Genomic DNA, 25,794 nt, shown 5'->3' on the forward strand with positions numbered 1-25,794 from the left:
GATCCCTCTTCCCTCCTCGATGCCCTGCTGATTCATCCCTGAGTCTTCGTCTCAGCCCCTGGGCCAGAGCTCCTTATATCCCCTCAGTCTATCTAGCTTCCTAAGAAGGAGGAAGCTTCAAACAGCCCCCTCCCCAGTGAAGCACAGAGACCCTCAGCACCATCCTTTCTGGGGAGACCACACACCAGAAGAGCAGGGACCCTTCCCCAGGGCAGGGCTGAGAGAGGATGAGGGGCAGGGAGCAGGGCAGCCCCAGGGCCCCCGAAGCCCAGGATGGGAAGGAGGTCCCACTTTTCCACAACCCTCCCCGATACATCAATTTGGTGCAGAGCCCCCCACCCCCCCACCCCAGCCCCTGCCACAGGCTGTGCCTACACCAAACTGCAAGTCCTTCATAGTTCAGGAATGCCATCCAGCCGGGGCTTGGATACCTCCAGAAACAGAGAGCTCATTGTGTCTAAGGCACCAGATACCTTGTGGAATCCCTCCTTCCTTAAAGTGAGCCAGAGTCTGTGCCCACGGCCCTCAGAGGGACCTGGGGTGGGTCACGACTTCTCCCTTGGGGCCAGAATGAAGGCTCCTGAACCCAAATCTTCTCTCCCCAGCCCGACACCTCAAGTCCCTCCGTCTGTGGCCTGGCTTCAGCCCTGGGCTACCAGCACTGCCCTCTGCTGGGTCAGCCTCATGTTGTCACCTCTCCTGTTAGCTGGTGGCCTTCAGAATGGCTCCAATTGTCCAGACAAGGTCTGAGCAGCCCAGGTGACCCCACTGCGTCTGCACTCGCCAGCCCTCCTCCTGCCCCCAGGCTGTGTGTCAGGAGAAATCAATGCCAGGGCAGACTCAGCCCTGCTCTGGGACCAAGATGGACCTTCCTTGTCCCCTGCTCCTAACTTTCAGGCCTCCCCTGACCTCGGGCCTCAGGGCCAGCTTGACTCTTCCTGCCAGGGATGGATGATTCCTGAGTTCAACCTGCTGGCTCCTTCGAGGCACCTCCCTCTGCCTTCTGATGCCTGGCCTCACTAATGCGGTTCCAGGAGTCTGCTTGGGGTCTTAGCCCCTTCCTAGCAACTATGGCCCTGTCAGCCCCAGCCAGGCGTATCCCAGCTCCAAACACCAAAGCCTTTGCCCAGGAGTTTAAGTGGGCAGCCTGCTCTGCCCATAATTCTCTGGTTAGTGGCCTGAGGCCCTTGATACCCTGCCCAGCAGCCAGGCGTTGCAGGGGTGTGTCCAGCCACTCTAAGGACTGGAAAACCACAGCCCCCACGATAACAGCTGAAGCATGTTAGCCACACAGTGCTTCCTCCTTGTTAACCTACTCCCTCCTCGCCAGACTCTGCCCTACTGCCAGAGGGCCCTGAATTGGAAGGAGAGGCTCCCTCACCCCCCGCTTCTTCCAGCACTCTGCCCCGTATCTGCATGCCACGCTCGCACGGTGGCTAATTCTGGCATCTCATCAGACAGTAATTATGGGGGAATCAGCAGCACTGTCATCTCTGCAGCTCGGCACCTGTCACCACGCCACCATCCCCAGGCTGCTGGGCTGGGACCGGAAGCTGAGGGAGGAAGGGTTTACTGGGCTGAGGGGCATCTGCTCCCTCCTCGCCTCCGCAGCCCTCACTTCCTTCAACCCTACCTCCCCACAGGTGTGCAGCGCATGTCAACCAGGTGGCCAGTGGCCACTCCAGAGCTCCCTGTTAGCCAGGCCAGGTATGGAATGCACGTGCTCTGGGTCACACACAGGTGTGTCGAGGAAGGACACACAGCACGCCGAGGTTCAAATCAAAAAATGCCCCTTCCCATAAGTGTGACACTGAACAACTTGTTTTACTTCACTGGAGATCAGCTTCTCTAATGGGGAAAATAGTGCCCACCTTGAGCAGAGGGGAAGAAATAAATATATAGAGTATCTAGCCCAGTGGCTGGCACACAGATGATCATGTATTCATTAATAAACAATGCATAATAATAAATTAATAAACACACCTACCGTGTGCTGGGCAATATGAAGATGCCAAGGTAAGTGAACCGCAGTTTAGCAAAGACCACACTGGGTCTAGGCATGGGTCCTGGCCACACTGGGGTGTAGGCATTTTGTTTGGCTGGTAGTGTTTTATTTTGTTTCTTTGATTTTTAATGCCTTTAAGGAACATAAGCACGCTTCTCTACGGTCCTTATCCACTGCTTCACTCATTTCCGGCCCCTGAAAGAACTGGATTTGCTGCCCCAGGAGTGAATGTGAACTCAGAGGGGCGACACCAAACTGCAAGTCCTCCCTATTCCAGAACGCCACCCAGCCGGGACTTGGATACCTCCAGAAACAGAAAGCTCATTACATTTAAGGCACCAAACATCTTGCAGTGCTCAGAGGAGCAAGCCTAGAGGTGGTCAGGGAGGGACACTTCAGGGAGGAGCAGAAGTGGGAGGTGACAAAGGCAGGGCCTTCCTGGAAGAGGAAGCGCAGGGGCAGAGGGTCCCAGAGGGAAAGGCGAAGCCCACTCGGAGCTGATGGAGACAGAGGCATCTCAAGGGGTCTTTCCTGGTGCTGGATTTCCGCCTGGCTGCAGCGCCTCCGCTCGTTTCCCAGGTGGGTCCTGCCGGTGGAGCTATGACATACGACCACGTACCCTCGCCCCACGAGCAGCATCTGCTGCCCCAGCCTCGTCACTGTGTCTCTTCCCTAGCCCCATGCAGCCCACCCTCACTAGAGTGGAAAAGGACTCTGGCTAGAATCAAAAGGAGGTATGCACATGAGAATTCTCTAACCTCCAATCCACTTCTGACCCCTGACTTCAGGGTCAGGAAACCCCCCCCGAGACTCCCCCAGGGGTGGACCCAGGAATGCAGTAGTGGGAGGGAAGTGGATTCCCAGTGGCTTGAATCACAGGGAACCGTGCTTGCAGGGGTGCAGAGAGTGAGGCAAAGGCAGAGCCCTGTACATGCAGCATGAGGAACAGAGGCTAGACTTCAGGTGGAAGGCACAACGGCAGGAGGGGGAGCGGGGCTGAAGTTACCACGGTGACCCTGGGCATGTTACTTAACCTCTCTCGTCTGTCACCGCCTTTGTAAAACAGAGACTACAGCATGGAGCTCACATGACAGCTATGAGGATGAAATGAAGGGACAGAGGTACAGGGCTTGATCCAGCATATGGCTCATGCAGTTTTGAGCAAAATTCAGTAAATATTGGTCATTTGTATTTTTATTATCACCAGGAATACTTTCCCCCCCAAACTCAGTAATGACTAAATGAACCCCCCATACCTCTCCAGCCCGGCACTCCCTTGCTCTCGCTGAGCCACAGAGGGAGCGTGGAGGTATCTTCTAACCAGAGTCGGCAGAGAGGAGCTGACCCCACAGGGCCCACTTCCAGGGAGGCCTCTGGACCTGGATGATGCCTGCCCCACCACAAACAATCTAATAACCCTTCAGAGCACATTTTCAACCCCCTCCCCACATGTTATTCCACTCCTGGTGGTAAAGCCAGATAGGGGTTGCCCTGGGTCTTTACAGATGTAGAAAGTAAGTCTTGGGAGGGACTGAGCTCGCTGTCTCTGGGAGTATTCTGGAAGAGGGTAAGTGAAAGAGGAAGACATTCAGTCTTTCCTCTTTTCCTAGTTCCTGACCCTCAGCCTTGGCCCATCTGTTTGTGTGGAGAAGTGGGGCGGCGGGGGTGGGGGGTGGCTTGTGTGACCAGGACACGGGCCGAGGGGAAAGGCAGCAATTTCAAGTCACTTCTGCCTTCTCCTGGCAGCAGCCACTGATAGGGGAGGGAGGGGAGCAGCATCGTTGCTCTTTTAGGAAAACGGTAATTTTAATTAAGAGGCAGACAAACGAGCGCTCTGCAGATTGTCTCCGAGCAAAGTTATTAAAAAGCCATCAAGGCGGCAGCAGCCACAGTGGCAAGGAGGGCTGCCTGCCCCATCTGCCCGCCCGGGGCCGAAGCATCCCTCAGAGAGTGGACAAGGGCTGGGGGACACGGAGCCTGCAAACAGCCAAGACAGGGACTCTGCAACCCCTCTTCAAGGTGAGACTGGCGCAGCACTCAGACACTACCCGGCTGGAGCTGCCCCACCCTAGGGAGGGGCTGGGGGAGGTGCAGAAAGGGAACCACAATGGGGCAGCCCCTGCTATGGGCCAGGCTCTGGTCTGGCTGCTGCTTTTCCTATACTCTTCTCAACAAGCCTGCCATTTTATAGGCAAAGACATTGAGGCTCAGAGAGGGAAAGTGGCTTGTCCAAGGCCAGCAGCTCAAACATGGCTTAAGTGAGCATTTGAACCCAGATCAGGCTGACTCTCAAGTCCAGTGCTCTAGGCTGCTGGTCCCGGGCACGGAAGTGGGAGGTGGGCTCCCAGAGGCCCTCTGAAGTGGCCTCTGCTCTGGTCCAGCCGTGCTGCTCACAGTCCCCAGGTTGCATGGATTGGGACGTCCAGTCACTGCCTGCTTGGCGGGAACACACTAGGAGAGGAGTGCCATTGGGATGCTCAACGGAGACATGCAGTGAGGAGCAGCCGCCAGCAGGGGGAGCAGGGGCGGATGGGCATCAGTGGACAGCCGGTCACTGCCCTTTAGAGTCGGGGGCCAGGCCACAGCCTCAGGCCCCAAAGCCAGTGTACTCTGCCAACCCCTTAATCTCTATCCCCACACCACTTGAGCAACAGAAGAACTTTCACTGTCTTCGTCACTGTTGGCCTCTGAGCCTAGCCCAGTGCCTGGCACAGAGAAGGTGTTCGATAAGTCCATATTGAATGAAGAAATGGATGGATAAACGAATAAACGATTAAATAAATGAAATGAGATCACAGATTTACAAGTACCTATAAACGCAACAAAGCTGTACTGAGGTCGACATGGTCCCATCTTCTCCCATCCCCCTCTGCTGGCTGATGCTGGAACACGGGTTGTCCCCCATAAGAAAGGCCCCTTGCTCCTGACCCCTCTCCCCAGGGCTCCAGTTCCCTCGACAGAGGGTTCCCTCCTCCTCCCCCCTGCCCAGCCCCCACTGCACGGAGCTTTGCAGCGAGCACACACATACACGTGCACACGTATTTGCTCGCACATACTAACTCACATGCACACACGTGCACACACAGACACATTCTCTGCCAGGCAAGGTGCCCTCCCCAGAGCCAAGTCTCTGCTGCCCTCTCCCCAAGCAAAGGCCTGGGCCCACCAGGGATAGCCCCCTCCCCCATTTCGCTGGGGAGCAGTGGGAGGCAGGATGGTAGGGAGAGGCCCCCCTCCTGGCTTACCAACCTGGAGACTTTAAACAGAGGGAGCAGAGTCCTGGAGCCTTCCCTCCCGCTGCACGCTGGAGCCCTGGGCGAGGGACAGGAAAGGAGGAAAGTGTGAACGAAGGCCCAGAGCCGGAGGACAGGAGTTGGAGAAAGGATGGGGCGGGGGCGGGGGCGGGGGCGGGGGCGGGGCTCCCACATCGGGATGGGCCGGCCGGACAGGGGCCTTGGCCGTGGGGCAGGAGGGGACAGGGACAGAGCAAGGCAGAGCCTTCAGAGCTGCCCCTTTGGGGGTCCCTGAGGGCTGGGGGGCAGGCAGGACAGAGATGGGGTGCTGGGTCAAGAGCTGGGGCTGAAGGGACAGAAACATTGGTGGGAGACAGACAGGAGACAGACAGCAGGACAACACAAAAAACATGGGGTTCCTCAGAGTGGGGTCCCCAGGACAGACAGCCAACAAGCCAGGCCTGGTTCTCCTCCCAGAAATGGGCACAGCCTCTTTACTGGGGGCCCACACAAGACCCCAGATGAGAGCACCTTGGAGGGCCCATCTGCCTCCCCCAGCCAAGGCCACCCCATTCAGGAAGGTTGGTGGGTTCAGAGTCTGAGGGCCTCCCTTCATTGCTCTGCTGAAACCCCCTCCCAGCCCAAGAGACCCCCATCGGCTCCACTCACCAACTAACCTTGAGGAAGGCCCCCTCCTCTGTCTGTAACAGAGGAAGCAGAGGTTCTTCACACCCGACAAGCGCGCGCATGCTCGCTGTGATGGGGACCGTGCCGGAAAATGGCACCCCTGCCCATACCGCCCAAAGCCCTGTGCCCAGCCCCTGCTTCCACGCTCGCCCAATCCTCAGCCTGCCAGAGCAGGGTCCCTCTCAGCTGTGCATCCCGCTGCCTCCCTCTCACTCGCTGGAAGTCCTTCTAACTGCACTGCCTCCCCCCCGCCCCCCGGGCCGTGCTGCCCATCTTCTGCCTTGCATCTGGGGGTGCGCAGCACTACGACCTGCCTGCCTGGAGACACTGTGGCCTGGGCTTCCTCTTGGGCCCAGCTCTCAGTGGGCTGGTTCAGACCCATCCACGCCCACATCACGTCTGGCTGCAAGCATCCTCAGAGCCCCCTGCCAATCTCATGGTTCCAATTTTCCCACTGATTACCCAAGATGCAGGCACCCTGGGGAGAAGCAACTGTTGTACCCAGATGTTGGGACCTTGGATGGGTGAAGAAATCAAAAATGTTCACTAACATATCTAACCCCAGAGGGTTTCCTGGACAGGCAGTGGGGTTAGGGGTGGGGCACAGAGGGGCACCAGCTGGGGCACGAAGGCTCAAGAGCCCTAGCTCCCTCCTTACCGCTAGCCTTAAGTGGCAGCTCCAGGGGCCCAGCCCCAAACAGGCTGAGGTGAGAATCTGGGTTTTAAGGAAGACTAAAGAGACTTTCTCATATATGCCCCTACATGTTCCTGGGGGAACAGCCACCCATTTTTCACTCTCAGTTGGACAGTAGGAGGAGGATAAGAACAAAGATTACTATTTACTGAAAGTTCACAATGTGCCAGGAACTCCGCCTAAATTACCTCATTTAATCCTGGTCCACCCTGTGAGGAAACCACCGTGATCAGCCCCAATTTACAGACGAGGAAAGTGAACTTCAGAGAGGTGAGGTGACTTGCCCCAAGACACACAGTGAGTGTCAGGGCTGGAATGCCAGCCCAGATCTGTCCGAATCCAGAGCCTGAGCTCTTGACTGTAGATCTGAACTGCTTCCCATCCATCCTCCCCCAGGATTTGTCTGTCTCCCATTCAGTGCCATCTGGGAAGTCCTGCCTAGTCTAACTTCCTTCCATCCCATGCTCCAACATAAACTATCTTTCATGGATGGTAGGAGAAGAGAAGGCTTTGCTTCTGTGCCTTTCTGCCTCATCCTAGGAATGGGAGGCAGATAACTCTAACCTTCGGCTGCAGATGGACCAGGGATCAGGGGAAGAGGATGAGCTGTTGGGTTCAGAAGTGGGTTCAGGATCTCCCAAGCTTCATCATTAAATGACTTCTGGCTTTCCAGGAGCCCTTTCCTACTTTCCAGGAGCCCTTTCCTACTTCCCAGGAGCCCTTTCCTACTTTCCAGTCGCCATGATGGAAGAAGCTCCAGGAAGCCCCTCAAAGGTCTCTTCTCATTTTAACATCCAGAAATCCTCCTGAGCACCCAGACTAGGGAGTGTCTATAAAGTCAGGGGCAGCAAAGCGAGAATCACTGTCAGTCCTAGTAGCCCTGGCTTTTCCTCAGAGTTCCAGTTTTCAACTTAGAAGGAGGCTGAGGCAAGAATGGGGACTCATTCAGGCCAGCCTGACCATGGGGAGGGGCTGGACTGGCATGGGGACAGCCCAGGAGAGGAGGCAGAGAGGCCCGGATGTATCTGCAAGGGCTTCAGTGAGCCGTGGCATGCCTTCCCAGTGAACTGGGATTGTTAATTCTTCCCCAATGAGGCAGATGCTGGGCCTGGGGTGATGCCACAGATGCCTGCTGTGCCTGCAATTATCAGTTGCCCTGGGGTGGAAGAAGGCAGGACAAACACCTTCTCTGCCTCCTAGGCTTTGCACAAACATCTCCAGCTAGGGCTGCTACATGGGGGTCTCTGGCTCTGGGCCCCCCGCCCCCGATGTGGGCCCCTGGGTCTGAGGTCTCCAGCACGCTCTGTGACTAGGGTGGAAAAGAGGCCAGGGTGCTGGGATAATGATGTTTGCCAAGGTGTGGCAGGCAGGCACGTGAAAAACCCAGCTCCTTCCCAGTCTTAATGCCACTCCACTCCGGGATATGCAAGCAACTGGGCCAGGTGGCTGAGGCTACCAGGAACCAGGAAAAGGTTGTGGGGGAGATGAGCCACCAGCTGGAAGTGCCTCCGCAGAAGAAAATATGGACTGGATTATAGTCTCTGGTTGGAATGGAGTGCAGCAAAGCCTTTCTGGGGTGGGAGGAAAATGGACGTAGCTGAATGCTATAGCCTCTCCCTTACCCATCCTCTGGGCCCAATGGACAGATTTAGACAAGGTGTGCCTTTGGAGCAGGAAGGATTGTTTGTAAGACATGTGCAGGCACACAAAAGCACCAGTATTCTCTTGGGCCAAATCTCCATTTTTCCTGGTTTTTCTGGAGCTGGGAAGTATTATTCCCACTCTCCGTATGGCAAGGCCTGTATTATCTCAGGAGAGAGGAGATGGGTAGAACCTGTGACAGCTTGAAGGGACCTTGGATTTTCTAGTTCCATCCTCTTTCTCACACCAGGGACACTGAAGACCAGAGCAGGCAACTAACTTGCCCGATGTCACACAGCAGTAGGGAGGCAGGCAACCTGGCACCATGCAATGCGTGTTCTTCACCGTGCACTTGACCTCTCTGCCCTGGGGGGTCAAAGCCGGATTTCCCTGTCCCTTCTCCTCCCCAGCAGCTCTGAGCCCCCCTCCATCATGGCCCCCTGCAGTCTGCCAGCCGCCACGGCCACACGAGATTGAACTGGACCTACCAAGCTCCTGTCAAAAGCCCAAAGGTCACCTCAGAGGTCATATTAACCAGTCCCCTGCACCTGGGTACAACACTAGCCTACTTGCGTTCATATATTCCTATCATTGAGGGAAAGATGCACACACAGTACCTTAGAGCACCCACCCTTCATGCACCAGGAGATTTCCTTCCCATCTAACCTCGATTCCTCCTGCTGCAGCGTGGGCCTGTTTCTTCTCAAGCTGTCCTGAGCAAAGACAGGGGGAGGGGAAGAAGAACAGGATTCCCAGCCTCCAAACCCTCTGTCTGCCCACCTACAGCAGAGAGGATGAGGGCAGAGTGTCCCAGGGTGGCTGGGCCCTGAGCCCAGTGCGCTGTGTGAGGGGCAGGAGGGCTGCGGTGGCAGCTTGAATGTGGGAGAAACAGCTCTTCTTGGAATTGTCCTTCCAGCTTCTCATTCCCTGCAAACTCCTGCATCTTGCGTTAGGGGAGGGTCTCCACTGCGTTCAGAGACGGCCATCCCCTCCCCATACCATTTGTTGTTTCTTACATGACAGGGACTGTGCTGGACATTTTCATCCGTTGTTTCACTTAAGCTTCACAACAATTCTGTAGTCAGAAACTAATTTGCCTGCTGGGCCAGTTCCTCCCTGAGACTAAATCTAACCTGGATTGCTCTTGCTGCATTTCCTCTGGTCTGTCCTCCATGGCGGTGGAGAGGTGATTTTTGCTCCTGTCTTCAGAAATCCCATCTTACTCAGTGGCCCACCTTATCTTGCCCAGGCTGCCAACCTTTACTCCAGTATTGCCCCGTGTGATGGGCATTATGAGGGGATGGGTGAAAGAAACTGAGGCAGGTTGAGGGTTGAGAAGCAGGACACTGGCCTGTACCAAACACAGCACTTAGCACGTGGCAGGGGAGGAGGCCCGTGAGGTCAGGCAGTGTGCTGACTGGGCAGCGCCCGACATGCAATGATCCTGGTCTCGGTGACCATCTCTCAGGTCCAAGTTCCTACCCACATATACCTAGAGCCCAGGTGCCTGAGCAGAAGTGAGTAGGGGCATAAGATGGCAAGACCTGTCCTGGGCTGCGGGAGGCAGCTGAAGCCAGAAAGAGGTACTGTTACACCTAGCTAAGCTCCTGGCATGTAGAGGGTACTTAGGCCCTGAGAACAGAGGACGGAGACCTCCAAGCCCCTCTGCCCGTCTCACTGGGGTTTCATACAACTAGTGGTAGCCACAAGCAACTGCAGTGAATTCACACCACTTGGCTTTCCTGTTGGACTTCTCGGAGCAGGACTGACAAGGGCAGGGGTCCCCTCCACTAGGGCTACCCCCTTATTCTGCCTCTAGCAGGGCTGGAACACAGGAGCCACCTCCCTAGGGAATTCTCAGACCCCAGCTTCCATCCCTCTGGGAGATTCCCGCAGTGACAGCCTGGGCCAATGGGCAAGGGGAGTCTGAGTGGTGGGTTGGGCTCTGGTCCCTGTGGGCGGCACCCTCCCCTTTCAAGCAGGCACCATTAATGTATGCAAAGCATATGCAAATCACCCAGAAGAGAGACACAACATCGGTGGAATGACAGAAGAGACCTTGGAGAGGAGCCAGCCCGCCCCCTTTTTTCACAGGTGAGGAGAGGCCCTTGCCAGGAAGGGACTTGCTCAAGGTCACGCGGACATTTGGGCGCTAACGAATGAAGGATCCTAAGAAGGTCTCTTTACTCAGCCCGGTGCTCTTTCCATGACAGTCTTGTTTTCCACATGGGGGGCTTACAGGATGGTGCAGGGGTCTCAGGGTCTGTACAGGGTTCCCTTGGCCACCTCCCTTCCCCATCTGAGCCTGGGTAGTGGGTGTGGGGGAACCGTGGGCCAGGGCGGCAATGATGCCTGGGGCAGTGGGTGACCAGAGGGGTGACAGGGCCAGAGGCCGAGGCTCTGGTTTCCCGTCAGCCAGACAGCAGTAGGTGGCAGGAGAAGTTGAGTGTCTAAAGCCCAATGTCAGGGCAAGGTGCCCGCTGTGTGCGGGGAGGGGGACAGCGCCCTCACCACACACACATCTCTAAGTGCTCTGCAGCCCCCTTCCGCCTGGCCTCTGGTAACTATGACACCTGACAGACCATAATAGTCCATTCAAGCCCATCCCTTCTGTGGCTGCAGCTCCCCTTCCCCACCCCTCCCCACCAACTTGGCTTCTCAGCCTTCCAGTCGGTCCTAGAAAGCAGGACAGATGCTATGGAAAGAAGACAGACAGATCGGAGGGGGCAGATGGGGAGAAAAGGGGAGACTCGGGAGTCGAGTGAGGGAGACAAAGAGGAGAGAGCGCAGGAAGGGCAGAGCGGGAGAGATGGAGGGGCGGAGGGGACGGGGGAAGAAAGCGGAGAGTCTGAGAAGCAGAGCTGTTCCTGAATGTAGGAACGGTGGAGCTGAGGGGGCCCCCAGTCTCCAGACCTGATGGGCAAGGCTGGAGCCCGGCTGAGGGTCATGGGAGCCCCATCGAGGCCCGAGGGAGTCCGGGACCATGTCCCTGCCCCTCTGCCCATCTCCCCAGCAAATCCCCCGGCTGCCAGGAAATCGGTCCTCCCTTCTCTGCCTCCCTCCGCTCTCCTCCCCTCCCTCCCTCGGGGCAGGCAAGCGCAGCTTCCCAGCCAAATCCAAAGCCTTCATCTCCGCTTTTCAGAGCTGGGAATGAAAGAAGGGGAAGCAAATGCAGCCCTCAAACCCGCTGACGGCCAGATTTTTATTATCTTTGCTCGAATGGGCCCTAGGAAGCCAACAAGGGACTCTTCAAAGAGCATCTGAGTGGCTCATTGAAGCCTGCACCTGCACCAGCCCACCCACGACAGGCAGCCAGGGCCTAGGGGGGCACAACCTGTCCCCCACCTCCCACCAAACCCAGAGGCCAGTGGGAGGCTGCCAGGAGCCTCACCCTCAGCTCCCTGTGCCTAGTCAGGGGCTGTTCGGTCAGACTGCCAGGCTCAGAGGCCAGATGCCGGCCCACTGGGCCTCGGAGGCAGTCTCTGTCCCTCTCTGGACCTCGAAGACACAGACGAAGGAAGAAATCGGATCGCCTTGCCAGGGGTTGGAGGAGATAAGTGCTTGGGATTCCTCGAAAGCAAAGCTTTCATGGCAAGCTCCAGATCCATCCCTGAACTCTCTGTCTGCCCCCTCAAGGGCCTACTGTCTCCCTTCCAACAGAGCAGCCCCTCCCTTCTAGAGCCTGGCCCCACTACTCGGGATGATTCTTGGACTAAACACAGCTCCCTCAGGTCAAAACCCCGTCTCCTTTCCTTCCCCAAGACCTAACCTGGAGTAGAGACGGGACTAAAACAGATGTGATACCTCCAAGAGCCCAGCCCCCTCCCTGTTCGAACTGGGCAGCCGTGCCACCATTAGCCCCAGCTCTGACCACACCGGTGAGATTGATGCCCATAGCCAAAGAAGGAATCAATGGTTCTAATTAAACCTTTTTTCCAGGGTGGGTCCCTGGCCAGAGAGAGAAAAAGAGAGATCACCTGAGGCTTTGCATCACAGCACCCAACTCTGTACCCTGTATATATTTAAGAGACCTGGAACCCTGGATTCCCAGCAGGAATCAGGCCATGAAGACCCCAGACACCATCCCCTCCTCATTAGGCAAGGAGAAAAGGAGGCAAGCAGAAAGAATGGAGCGGGGACAAGCCTCCCAATTCCCAGGGACTTTCCCCTAGGAGGGCTCCTGGTCTCCATTCAGCACTGCCTGAAGACCACAGCTGCTTCTTCCAGATCTCCAGAGCACACTTGCAGCTCCATCCCAGCCCTGAGGGTCATCACAGAGACCTGGCCATCGTGGTAAGGGCGGAAGGAGCAGGGCTGGGGTGGGGGGCGGCACTGGACAAAGACCCTCTTGTCCCCAAGGCACGGTGGCAGGAAGCCAGGGCAAAGCCTTTGCACTCGCTGCCAACGGTGCCTGGGTGCCAGGCAGTCTGGGTGGAGGGGGAATCTTATTCTCAGAACACCCTCCCCTTATGCCTTATCTCTTGCTTCTACACTAGGCCACCAGTTAAGTCTCTGCCTCAACAACTCCCAGCTTGCCCAGAGCCTTCCTTCCTGTATGAATGCAGGACCCTGACACTTGCCCACAGTGGCCCCAGCCAGCAGAAGACCTCACACATAAACCACAACTGCCCCCCACATTCGTACACATGCACAGCCATGCCAGAAACCACCACCACCACAGCTGCCACCAGTGACGACGGAGCCCCACATTTTCACAGTGACAGTCTCCATCAAATGCCTCATCAGTTCTTTAAGACAGCAAGAGGGATAGGGAAGGGAATATGAGAAACTGAGGCACGGAGTTAGACAGCAAAGCAGTTGGCTCAAGGTCACCCAGACCAAGATATTCAGAGTTGGAAAGAAGGCATCCTATCCCCGCCCCAAAGTGCTCAAACTCAGCACCAATGAATATTCAGACTCACAAGCCTGGAAGTCTGATTACCTATCCCCTCTCCCAGCCCTCATCTGTTTTTCCCTTCCCAAAACAACAGGAGTTCGAACATCTTCTGTAAGGCTCCAGCCAGGAACCTACTTCCCTTCAAGTTGGGGGCTACAAGACCTGCTGGTTCCCTAGTGTTGGAGAAAAGGGACTGCCAGTCCGGGATGTCCTCGCACATTCCCTGTTCTTGCTCACCTGGCTCCCCTCGGCCCCCGGGGTCCCTCGGTCCGGCCTCCTCCCTGGGAGATCGGGCTCTGCCCTCCGCTGTCCTCTCCCACCAGGCCAGGGCAAAGCGCCGGAGGCACTGCCAGGGCTGCATGGGGAGGGGTGGGGCGGGGGGGCTTGCACCAGCAGCCGCACACGCCCCGCCGGGCCCTGCCAGCCGAGCTGCGGAGGCACCCGGCCGGCCCCCTCTGCTTCCACCAGCATCCTGCTGCCCCCACCGACAGGACTCGGAGCTGGCCCAGGAGCTTCTGACGTAGCAAGGGGGTGCGTGGGAGGGGAGGGGGGAGCTTAGCGCGGCCCCTCCCCAGCCCCGCCCTCTGCCGCTCAGCTTCCCTCAGTCCCAACCTCCTCATTCACCCTAGACGCTCTCCCCAGCTGGGGGCGCCCTCTCCCACCCTCTGGCCTCTTCACCTCGACTTAAGATCACATGGCCCCTCCCCCAGCCCTTCCCTCTCGGGGCCCCTCCCTGCCCGCCAGTCGAGATGGGAGCGGGTCCCCAGTTTCTGCAACTGCTACCTTGCTACCCAGGCTCCCAGGTCTCCAGGGCTAGGGCCTCGAGGTGACGGGAGGGTGGGGAGGTGTTGGGGGGAAGGAAAGGGGAAGGGGGCGGGAACACAGGCTGGTATCCTGGCAACACAGCCAATCCCAGAATACATTCATCCCCTTCCTTCCCTGGGGGGCTGGCGCAAAGCGCCTACCACCACCATCCAAGGGCGTGCACCCCATTCTAGGACCTGGGGGGAAAGAGAGGCCCTTGATGCTCCCACCACCTCTCCATCCCCTTCGCCTCTCGGCATCCTCCTCTTCATCCACCTCGGATGGACCACTCCCTCCCCCACTCCCTTCACCATCCATCCCCCTTTCTCTTCTCTCCTTCCTTCCCTGCCCCGCGCAAACCTCTTTAAAATTGAACCCCCCACCTCTCCGGGGCTCCCTTCCCCGGGCCTCACGAGGCCCTCCCCACCCGGTCTTCAGCCTCGCCAATGCCGGACCCCTTCTCTGGACCCAGCACTCTTCTCGCCCGGTCCTTCTCCGGAGCCCGGCACGCCGCGGTCCCCTGCCCCTCAACACACCTGCGACCCGAGCACCCCTTGCCCCGCCGGCCGCCGCCTCCCCGGCCCGGTCGCCGCCCCCGCCCCCGGCCGAGGGGAAAACACACAAAGAAAACAGAAATACCTTCCACTTAAGCATGGAGGCACATTAGGAAGGAGAGAGACAGGGACATGCCTTGGGACGGAGCGTTCCCCATCGGGCGGGGGCGCGGGGGGCGGGGGCCCCGGGCCGGCCTGCCTGGCTCTTGCCCTCTCGCCGCCTCGCGGGCTCCTCGCTGGGCCCCAGCCCCGGGGCGCGGTGCCAGGCGGGCGGGCCGGGGGCGCGGGCCCCGCCGGGGTGGACCAGCTGGGAGGGCGCCGGCGGCCGGGCGTGTGGGTACGCGCGCGCGCGCGCGGGCGTGTCACCGAGTGTGCGAGAGCGAGTGTGTATGTGTGTGTGTGTGCGCGCGCGCGGGGGCTGGTGCGGGTGTGTCACTGCGGGCGGGCGGGAGCGCGCGCGGCGCGAGCACGCGCGTGTGGCTGGAACGTACAAAGGGCCTCTGGGGTGGCAGGGAGCTGGGAGGGGAGGGGGCCGGCGCCTCCAGCCCTCTAGTTGTGCGGCTGGATCCCGCGGCTGGCGGCCTGGCCGCTGATGCGGGGCGCGCTCAGGCCTTCCCCCCCGCTGCACCTGCTTCTCATACCCTGAGCAGTCCTCAAGCCATGATAGAGACAATTGCCTAAAGCCGGGAGCCGGCCTCGAAGGAGGGGGGTGCATCTCGAGGGTGTGGGAACTTGTTCTCCAAGCCCTGGCGCGCCGTGGGATGAAGAAACATTGGGGGAGGTACGGGGCAGGGAGGGACCAGGGGTTACTCTTCAGCCAAGGTGACCTCCGAAAGCCACAGCTCCCTATGCAGAGAGAGTCTGGATCTTCCTTTGCCGGGACGCTCCCCTTGTCCCCTCCTTAGACCTGGCTCGGCCAAGGGGACCCAGTCCCCCGGCGCCCCCTGCTGGGCTGTCTCCTCCCCCCTCCCCCCAGCTCGGGTTGCGGCCCCTCCTACAGGCGTCTGCTGAAACTGCAGGGGCCAGCGCTGTGAGTGAGGGGAGTCTCTGCCCATCTGCCAAGTAGGACCCCAAAAGAGGGCGCTCCAGCTCCTGCCCCTCTCACACCTCCCTTGGCGACGTCGTAGTCACCTCCAGGAAACCTGCAAAGCGCTAGCTCTACCCCACCCCTGCCGTACTCCCACCCCCTCCCTGTCCCACCATAGCCTACCTGTTGGTTCCACAGACTTCTCCAGGTGACTCTGTCCCCTCCTCCCGTCCTGGTTGCTTGCTACCTCTCTCTCTCTGATTCTCTGTCCTGTCCCCTCTCTTCCAAACTTCTCTTGGGGAGGGGAAAGTGGGCCAAGACCCCTGCCCCTTTTGCTTCCTCCTGGCATTCCCAAAGCCAGCTTAGATGAGCAAGGAAGGGGCACAGTGCCTCTCTTCGCTGCAGGCCACCAGGCAGAGTGGCAGGCAGGCCGGCCGAGAGACAGAAGAGGAGACCCCACCCCAAGTGGCCCGAATGACAAACCGGTTTCCCCACTTCCTGGTCTACCCAGTTGCAGCCTTAATCCAGACTCTCTCTTCCACTTTCCTTCCCGCCCCCAGGCCTGCCCTGAGCCAAGCACACTGCCTGGCTCAGGGCAACTCTGATGCCCCTTAGAAATTTCTCTCCAGCTACAGTAACTTAGGTGGCCGGGCCAGGGTAGGAAGAGGAGGGGCTCCAGACAGACAGCTCAGGAGGGCAGCCAAGCGCGTCCTGGACACACCATCGGGGCACACGACCCCAGCAGTCGGCTCCCTGACTTCTCCCCTCTTGGGCCAGCTGCCTCTCCCTCTGCCAACTGGACGGTGCCCATCTTTTTGCCTTTGAGCATGCTGTGGGCACTCATCCAGCTCTCGGGTTGGCTGCCTGCCCAGGATGGGCATGGGAGGCAGCAGGCCCTGTGTAGAGGCAGGGTCGGCAAGGGGAGGGATGGCTTCCCTTCAGCTGCATGGACACCACCTCCCAAGCCTCTCAGAGCCCAGAGGCTAGGGACTGATGCTGCTGCTCCTTCTCCTCCATCCAGGCCCCCAACTCAACCACACAGGATGCTGCCCCTCCCTTCCCCCTCAGGTTACCCACCCACCCCCCCCCACCATGAGACAAGGTCTCTCCTCCATATTGTGCCCACCTAATATGCGTGCATGCTAAGTCAATTCAGTCTTGTCCAACTCTTTGCAACTCCGTGGACTGTGGCCTGCCAGGTTCCTCTGTCCATGGGATACTCCAGGCAAGAATACTGGAGTGGGTTGCCATGCTCTCCTCCAGGACATCTTCCTGACCCAAGGATCAAACCTATGTCTTCTGTGGCTCCTGCATTGCAGGGGGATTCTTTACCTGTTGAGTCAAAGGGGAAGCACCCCTCTCCCTGTGCCACCTAATATGCTTTATTCATGTTCTCTAATTTAAGCATCTCAACAACCCTGCAAAAGTGGCTGTTTTCAGCCCCATTTCAGAGAGAAAGGAGTTGAGGATCAGAGAGGCATAACCGCTTGCCTAATCTAAGAGTAGCAAAGGTGAAATTCAAATCCAGACATGCCTGACTCCAAAGCTCCCAGCCTCCTTTTATATCACCACCACCATCTCCTTAGCCGGTGGGCTGCCTGAAGGTGAGGCCTAACATCTGACACATTCTCATGACCTTAAAGGAAAGGAAGAGAACTGGGGGTAGGAACATGACTGAAGCTTAAAACTAGTTATTTATGTCAGAGTTGAGGAACTGGGCATTATCTCCTGGATGAAGACTGGAAAGATGCTTGTCCTGTCACATGGAGGATTTTCTGGCCTTTACACTAGATTGCAATAAGCCACGGGCTTGGGGACTTGGGGAGGGGGACTCTGTGAATTAGCCCCCAGAAATTGGGAATAATTTCAAGCGTGTTAGCAGGACAATGCATCCATCAGTCATTACCCTAAGGTGACCTCCCACATGAAAGCCACTCCATAGTGAGGGGCTTAAATCAGATTCAGGTATCATTTTTTGTGTGGCTCACTTGTTACAGACAGATCCTAAACATTTCTGATCATCTTCATAGCTGTGAGCTCATTTGAACCCCTCCTTCTCTCAATCCAGGATTTCCTCCACTTAATCCAGGACTCCATGGGTCCTGTTGAGAGGTGAGAAGGAATACAGCTGTGAATGGAAATACAGACCCTTGAGGCCCGAGTTGAGCCGGAGAGCAGATGGCCTGACACCAGCCACCCTCATTGACCCCACCCAATCCTCTAATATCACCGACTCACTGGACAGGACTTTGAGCAAACTGCTGGGAGATGGTGAAGGACTGGGAAGCCTGGTGTGCTGCAGTCCAAGGGGTCACAGAGTCAGACATGACTTAGCAACTGAACAATAGCAGCAACAAATTCTCCGTCCCCACCCCCCAGGGAAGATAGGTGCCTGCTCCCCTTCCTATCCAATCTCAAAAGCCAAGGCTCCTTCTCCTAGGGAGAAGTCTGGAGGAAGCCATCGCCTTTGATCAGAGCGAGAGAAACACAGCTATTATTTCTCCAGCTGAGAAACCAGAATTGCTCCTGGAAGCTGGCGTGGTGCCCAGGCACAAGAAATGTGCCAGCTGCCTCCACCTGAGATGCTTCAGGTGCCACCCCACCCCCACCCTCATTCCTCAACAGGTAACTTCTCTCTGGCCTTCCTCCCCTGCATCTCTGACTACCTCTTGGTTGAAAGGGGGCTGTTGGCTTGTTTGAGATGTTGGAACAGCAGATCAGCAGATCAGCAGCAGATCGTTAACCACCTACGTGGCCCTTCTCACTCCACCCAGACCAAGGGAGCAAAGTTAAGAGGGAGCACCCTAGAAGTGAAAATTCTCAGCATCACTTCTCCTTCCCCAAGGGTGTTCAGAGCCAGGGTTGCACCTGGACAAACATCTGGGCAGGAAGAGGGAGAAGGGGCCTGGTGTGGGCTGAGGGGCACACAGGCCTCTAGGGAAAGCCACAAGGGAAAAGGTGATGTGAAAAATGATAGTGGGAAACCCCAAACTGCTCATTCAGCCACCTTGGAGGCCCCCAGCTCAGATCCCTGAGAAAGCCCCCTGCCAGGAGGGTGACTGTCTGGCTAGGGCACATCATAAGCCCCATTTGGATCATCCAGACTCCACCAGGGTGACCCAAAGGCAGTGAGGGAGCTGTGAAGAGCCCTCTTCCCAGGAAAGAATGACCAGGGCAGTGAGCTGCCTCTGGTTTGGGTTGGGGAGCCGAGGAGGTGGAGGCTGCTGACTTCTGACCACAGCCAAGTCTCCAGGAACCCCAAGCCTCTCTTCCAGTGTGCCTCGCTCTCCCACCCCCCCTCCCACCTCAAGGAAAGGAGTAAACAGCAGGAAGTTTTAAAAGACCCTCCTCTGTTCCCTGCGGTCCCCTCTCCCTTGCTTGTTATTGTAATGAATGCTAATGAAGCTCAATAATTGATGTCCTCATTAGCACATCAAACCCGCTTTCTGAAGAATGGAGAGAAAAAGTGGAAGAGAGGGGGTTTCTCTGGGGTCCTAACTGTAGCCAGCTCCCTCCAAAGAAACTCATGGTGGTGCTTCCAGCAGGGAGGGACCCCACTAGAGGGATTTGCAGTGAGAAACCTAGATGTCCTTTTCTGATTGAGAATTTTCTGAGCACAAGACTCTGTCTTCCCTGTCAGATGGTCAGTGAGTGTCCTGTCTCTCCCATCAGACTGGGAGCATTGAGTCCCTCTCTGTTAACTAGGACTCTCTCTCAGGGCAGGGCAGCAGTTCTTAAATCAAAGCAAGAATAAGAATCACCTGGAGGACTTGTGACAAAGTTCTGACTCAGTAAGTCTGAGGAGGGGCCTGAGAATTTGCATTTTGACAAAGTTCTCTAGTGTGGCTACTGCTGATGCTACTGCTGCTGCGGGGGAACCACACTTTGAGAACCAGTGGGGTCGAGACCACCTTCTTGCTTGCCCAGTTTCAGGCTTTGCCTGCTAGTGGAGCTCACCTGGCAAGCCACCGCAGGGCCTGGTGCACAGGGAATGTCCAGGAGAACTCTGTAACACAGATTAATGTACCTCCCCCTCCTTTCCTTAAACCAACACCAAAGCCAACCCCAGCCTCCATAAGTGCCCCTGGTGACTCCTTCCTCCCCCAACCTTGACCTTTGAGGGCTGGAGATGGCCAGAGCTGGATCTCCTGCTCCCCAGCTGCATGCGCCATGCTGGTGCTGCAGAAGCCAGTGGGTCCCCTCTCGTGGGAGGAGGAGGGAATAAAGGTGAGGGAGAGGGCTCCCAGCACCCCATCTCACTTTGGGATGACCTCCTTGGGCCTAAGTAGACAGAAGGGCTTGTGGATGGAGTCCATGAACATGCATGTAGCATCCCATCTCCTTCCTTCCTACTCAGCTGTCTAGACACAGAAAGCAAAGAGAGAAGAAAGATGCGAAGACCAGGTTAGAGCAGGGAGAAAGAAGGCACTCTGCATCTCTCCTTAAGAGGACATATTGTGAGCCACTGGGGCCCAGGCGGACCACAAGCCCAACTCCTGCAGGGCCATACCCAGCTGGCTTTTAGGCTCTAGACTTCACCACCTGATCTACCTGCTTTGGGAAAGAAAGGAAAGACAGCCTTCCAACTCTAGCCAGCATCCTTCCCAGACTTGCTAACCAGCCTTATAAGCCTATGGTGGGCACAGGATCCATCCTCACTTATTTTATCCATGGTAGCACCTGGAAACCCTCTCCACCTTCCAGGGTCACAGAATTACCTATTTAATAATGAAACTCATCTATTGCTGGTGGGAATATAAAATGGTTCAGTAGCTATAGGAAACTGTTTGGCAATTCCTGAAAAAGATAAACATATAATTACTATATGACCCAACAGCCCAAATGTCCTTCAATGGATGAATAAACAATTTGTGATGTATCCATAGAATGGAGTACTATTCTTTCATAAAAAGGAATAAAGTATTAATACACGATTCAATGTGGATGACCCTCAACATTGTGCTAAGTGAAAGAAGCCAGATGCAAAAGGTCAGGTATTGTATGATTCCATTTATAGGAAATATTCAGAATAGGTAAATCCATAGAGATTTGTCTGGAGAAGGAAGAAATGGGGTGCAATTGCCTAATGGATATGGGGTTTCCTTTTGGGAAAATGTTTTGGAGCCAGGTGGAGGTGGTGGTTGCTCAACACGGTGAATGCACTAAACGCCACTGAGTCGCTCATTTTATAATGGTGAATTTCATGTTATGTGAATTTCACCTCAAAAAAAAAAAATGTAGTAGGCATTTTTCAGGGAGTTCATTAAGTAGACCCATCTGCAGATTTCAGAGTCTACTTTTTTTGGAAACAGAAGCTCGTGCCCACGTGAGTTACAGCCACTCCCCAGGGTTTGGGGCACCAGGCATCCACTCTGAACACTTGGAAGATGCTCACAGGACCCCAAGATGCAGTTCTTTTGGACCCAGACTGCATCTTGACAGCCTCCTGCTCTGCCTGGCTCCCATCCCAAGGGAGCCTCCCTTTCAGGTTCCTGCTTCCCAGGCAGGCAGCAGATGCCTGATCAAGTGTTGAGGAGCTCAGCTTCCCATCTTCAGCTAACATCGTGCCATCTGCCCTCGAGGCTGGCCCACCGCTCCCTGATCATCTTGCTCAAGCATAGCTTGAAAAAGTCCTCCAGTTTTCTTTCCCACAGATTATTTTAATTACGCCCTAAATGGGCCCCTTGTTCTCTGGCATCTTTCGCTCCCCCCCCAAATCCTTTTCCCTTGAGCTTGGCCCGGGCTAGCCTCTCTGGGTATGGGCAGGGAAGGAAGGGGTCTCAGGCTGAATCAGGCACATTTTCTGCTCTAAAGCCTCACTAGATCGTTCTGCTCAAAGACCTTCAGTGACCACTCCCTAGAGCAGAGGGTTGTGTCCTTTGGAGATCTTGAAACTTTTGAGGTCCTGACAAGAGTTTTGCCCCCTTCCCTAAACAAATGAATATACATGACCAGCTGCAAGAAATCTGTGGGCCTCCCTGACCTCTGCAGCCCATCCTAGGACCCCTAGGGCAGCGCTTCTCAAAGTGTGGTCCTCAAGATGAGTACAGAAATGAAGGCTCATCTTTGAGAAAACTTTATCATGACTTGACGTTGCCACACAACCTAGGGCATGATCATTTTTGCGATGTTTTATAAAAAACAACCTGAGTTCACAGCTGGAAATGTTTTGCTCTAGCCCCATTCTTTGCAGCCTCATCTCTGGCTACCTCCAGCAATAATACTCACTTACACGCACGTCCTGTGTCTTCCCTTTACACTCCATGCCCTTGTCCGTACTGTTCCCCACCTTGGGGTTGTCCTTTCCTTCCTTTGCACCTGTGGACACCTGACATCCACTTCCAGGCCCAGCTCAAGTTCCACGTCTTCAATAAAGCCTTCCCAATTCCAGCCCTGCCCTCCTCACACACAGGCACACGGACACAAACACATTCTAGCTGACAGTCCCTGTCCCCTGGGTTTTCTTAACACTCACTTAGCTTTATTTGTGACCATCTGGTTTGCTTCTCTGGGGGCAGAGCTTTCGTCCTCTTGGTCCCCCTGTCTTCTCCACCCTCCAGAGCTTCTGTGCTTGTGGATTCAGGGCAAACTGCTGCCCTGATTCTCTGGGGTCCTCCTGTGGCTGTGCCTCCATGCGCCCCTCCTTCCATGCTGGGGGAGCTTTGGGCATCTTCCCAAGATAGGACCCAGGCCCGTATACCACTCCCTGCACCATCCATCCCTGACTTCACTCTCCTTATTAGAGGTCAGACTTTCTCAGTAAAAACCACTGGTATATGACTGGGGCCAAATATTAATACATACAAGACTTTAAGGGCTGGGAAAATGTATTTGACTGGTTTTCTTGTTTTGTTTTGTATGGGTTCTTGTTGCCCTGGGTCTTCACTGCTGTGCACGGGCTTCTCACTGCGGTGGCTTCTCTTGTTAGGGAGCACAGGCTCTAGGTACACAGGCTCAGTAGTTGCGAGGCACAGGCTTAGTTGCCCCGCGGCACATGGAATCTTCCCAGACCAGGGATGGAACCTGTGTCCCCTGCATTGGCAGGCAGATTCTTATCCAGTATACCACCATGGAAGTCCTTGATTTGTTGTTTAATAGGAAATTCTATTTGTATGTGATGCAAAATTCAAAAGGTGCAAAAGGAAAAGTCAATTTCCCTGTCACTGCCTCTGTTCCCAGTCACCCAGCTCCAGGCCCAGAAACAAACATCATTCCCAGCTTCTTTGGTCTTTCAGGGCTTGCCTATATGTTCACAGGCATTTCTTTTGTGTTGTTTTATCCAAATGGCAGCGGACAATACACACTCAACAACATAAACTAGAGATTGTTCTGCACAAGCACATATGAAGGTGCCCTGTTGACAGATGTTTAGGCTGTGGTGCAAGAGATACCCTGCTAGTTACTTTATTTTACACAATGTGAGTTTATATGTACAATAAATTCCTAGACGCAGAATAGCTGGATAAGGGGTATGTTTTCCCCTGACTAATGGCACATGTGAAGTGGTTCAGTCATGTCCGACTCTTTGCGACCCCATAGACTGTAGCCTACCAGGCAGGCTCTTCCATCCATGGGATTTTCCAGGCAAGAATACTGAAGTGGGTTGCCATTTCCTTCTCCAGGAGATCTTCCCAACCCAGGGACTGAACCCGGGTCAGGGAAGTGGCCCCATAGCAACCAGTTTTTCCCAATTTGGCCACTTATTTCTCTTGTGGTGTGTGAGCTGGAAAAACTGAGGCAGAGATGCAAACAACCTCCCCACCCCGCTCCTGGGAGAATCCAAAGTTGTGCAAGGAATCTGTAAGCAGGAAGACATTCAGCTTCTCAGAGTCAGAAAAATGCCCCAAGGATCCTGCCTATCTTGAGAAACAGGGAAAAAAGGGATGTAAGAAAATGGCAACCCACTCCAGTATTCTTGCCTGGAGAATCCCATGGATGGAGGAGCCTGGCAGGCTACAGTCCATTGGGTAGCAAAGAGTCGGACATGACTGAGCGGCTTCACTTTCACTTTCTAGCCTCAAAAGAGAAAACCTAAAATAGTGATCACCTCGTACATGAAGGAGACAAGCCGGAGGACATCCAAAGGGTTCCATGTCAGCAAGAGAGACTGAAGTCAGCTCCCATTGTGAACTTCTTGTCCAAGGCACAGTCCTGGCACTAGGCAGGGACAGTGGGTGACTCCCTACTCAGGGATCATTAAGCCAGGATTAAGGGTGGAGGCCTTGCCAGGCCTGCTGGGAGGCCGAAGGCTGGAACTGGTGACCCCTTAAACCACTATGTCGGGGCACAGCCTAGCCAAGGTGGAAAGGTGGAGAAGTGGATTAATTAAGGCAGGGCCCTTAACAGTCTTCAAAGCAACCCCATACTCAAGGGTTCAAGGAGGGAAAGCAAGGGTTGAGTAGCTCATTTTGCTGATGAGAAAAGCAAAGCCCAGAGAAGTTAAGAAAATTGCCTGAGTCTTCACATGTGAACCAGGACTAGAACCCAAGCCTTCAGCCCCCAAGTCCAATGAGATGGCCTCCACTGTCCTACCTCCGAGGCTGGAAGCTTCCCAAGAGAGGACCCAGGCCTTGGTTCCTCCACCCTCCTCCCCAGGCCCACTGCAGCCTCACTCCTCCAAGCCTGCCTCCCCACCACACCCCAACCACACGGCCCCAGAATGAGGCTGAGATGGCTGGAAAAGGTTGCAAACCCCTCTCCTGTCTAACAACTGAGCCAAGAGAGGAAGGAGGTGGGAACAGGTCCCAAGCTCCCATCTCACTCATCCTCGCCCGTCTCCGTCTCAGACTCTCGTGATAGGAAAGTAGGCCAGTTTGGAATATGTCACGGATATTTTCAACATCCCCATCTGTACTACACAGCTTCGCACTCAGCCAAGTGGGGTGGAGTCGGAGCCTTCCTGCCGGATGAAAGGTACACCTGCTACCTCTGGGGCTCAGAGCCCACATGGGGGGTGAGGACAAACACAGGGGACCATGCAGGGCTCTGCGCCAGTGTTCAGCTGCCTGGACGGGGTAAGGGTGAAGGGGAATGGACAGGAGGCCAGTTGTACCTGTCCTCCTCCCAGAGAAGCCAGAGTTGAGCAGCTGTCACCCTGGACTCCATCCCGCTGCCCTTGTGAACAGTGTGGATGGCCAGCCCGGAGGTTGAGCAATTTCCTACAGGGAAATGGGTCTGAAAAGCATTATTAGAGACAGAATTGATACTGGAGGTGGGCCTTGAAAGGAGAGCAGGACTTTACTGGGTGGAGAAGATGGAGGAGGGTGTTCTCAGCCAAGGGGCATGCTTGAAGTGGGAGATGAGGGGTCTAGAAGGCTGAGCAGGAATGGCAGCAAGAGAGACTGGATGGGGGTAGGTTAGCATTGGAGAAGGGGCTGTTAACGGTAAATGCCCAGATAAGAAGCTTGGGGTGCACCCTGCATATGCCCATGTGGCTTTTAAGTGCCACGATTCAGAAAGAACCCATAGCAGTGGACAGGGAGGAGTTGCCCAAGGAGGGGCTGGGGGGCAGGGAGTGAGTGAGCAAGTGGGCATTCTCTTCGAACTGCCAGCCACCTAGAGCATGTCCTCTTCCAGTTGGCTGGCTGGGGGAGCAAACAAGATTGGGCAAGGGGAGACCAAAGCGAGAAATGAACTCTTTATAGAGCTGTTAGAGACTTGCCAGGTTAAAGGAGACAAGGTCAGGACAGAGGCTGCATTGGAGAGATTCTTCTGGAAGGTTGGTAGAGGGGACACCTGGACACTGTGTTTATTAATCACCTACTATGGGCACTCACAAGATGGCCTAATTTAATCCTCACAATAAACCCAAGAGGCTTTCCCCCATTTTACTGATGTGGAAACTGAATTTAAATTTCAATAGGAAAGTAAAAAGAAGTATAAGTCCCTTCCCTAAGGTCCCACAACGTGTGCATGGGATAAGAATTCAGGTCTGTCCATTCCCCAAACCCGTCTCCTTTACCTTTCACCACCTCCCAGGAAAGAAGCAAGGCTCCCTCCCAAAGAAATGACTCAAGCCCCAGTCTTCAGCCCTCTCTGTCTCCACCCTGAGCCAGGACTCTCGGGCCCCACACCAATCCCATGAGATGAGCCACTTTCAGATGAGAAAACCAAGGCTCAGAGAAGTGAGGTGACTTGCCCAAGGACACAAAGCTAATTAGTGGCAGAGGCAGGATTTAAACCCAGATCTCTTCTCACACCTACTCACCTTTCCAAGCACTTAGCTTCTTTGTTCCCCGGTTTCCTCATCTGT

General features: G+C 55.6%; 1 protein-coding gene across 13 annotated transcripts in view; it reads right to left on the reverse strand.

Moving 5' to 3' along the window:
* SRCIN1 (SRC kinase signaling inhibitor 1) overlaps nucleotides 1-15,928 on the reverse strand; it is an 81,791-nt gene extending 65,863 nt beyond the window's left edge. For all 13 annotated transcript variants that reach the window (XR_011247129.1, XR_011247130.1, XM_069543278.1 and 10 more), the window contains exon 1: nucleotides 15,726-15,928. Coding sequence is in view for 11 of the 13 variants with exons in the window: in XM_069543278.1 (XP_069399379.1) it covers nucleotides 15,726-15,891 (166 nt within the window). In the remaining 2 variants the exon portion in view is untranslated. The remainder of the gene's footprint in view (nucleotides 1-15,725) is intronic.
* Nucleotides 15,929-25,794: the final 9,866 nt, after the last annotated feature.

Source organism: Ovis canadensis, chromosome 11, assembly GCF_042477335.2.
Source record: "Ovis canadensis isolate MfBH-ARS-UI-01 breed Bighorn chromosome 11, ARS-UI_OviCan_v2, whole genome shotgun sequence".
Taxonomy (NCBI): Eukaryota; Metazoa; Chordata; class Mammalia; order Artiodactyla; family Bovidae; genus Ovis; species Ovis canadensis.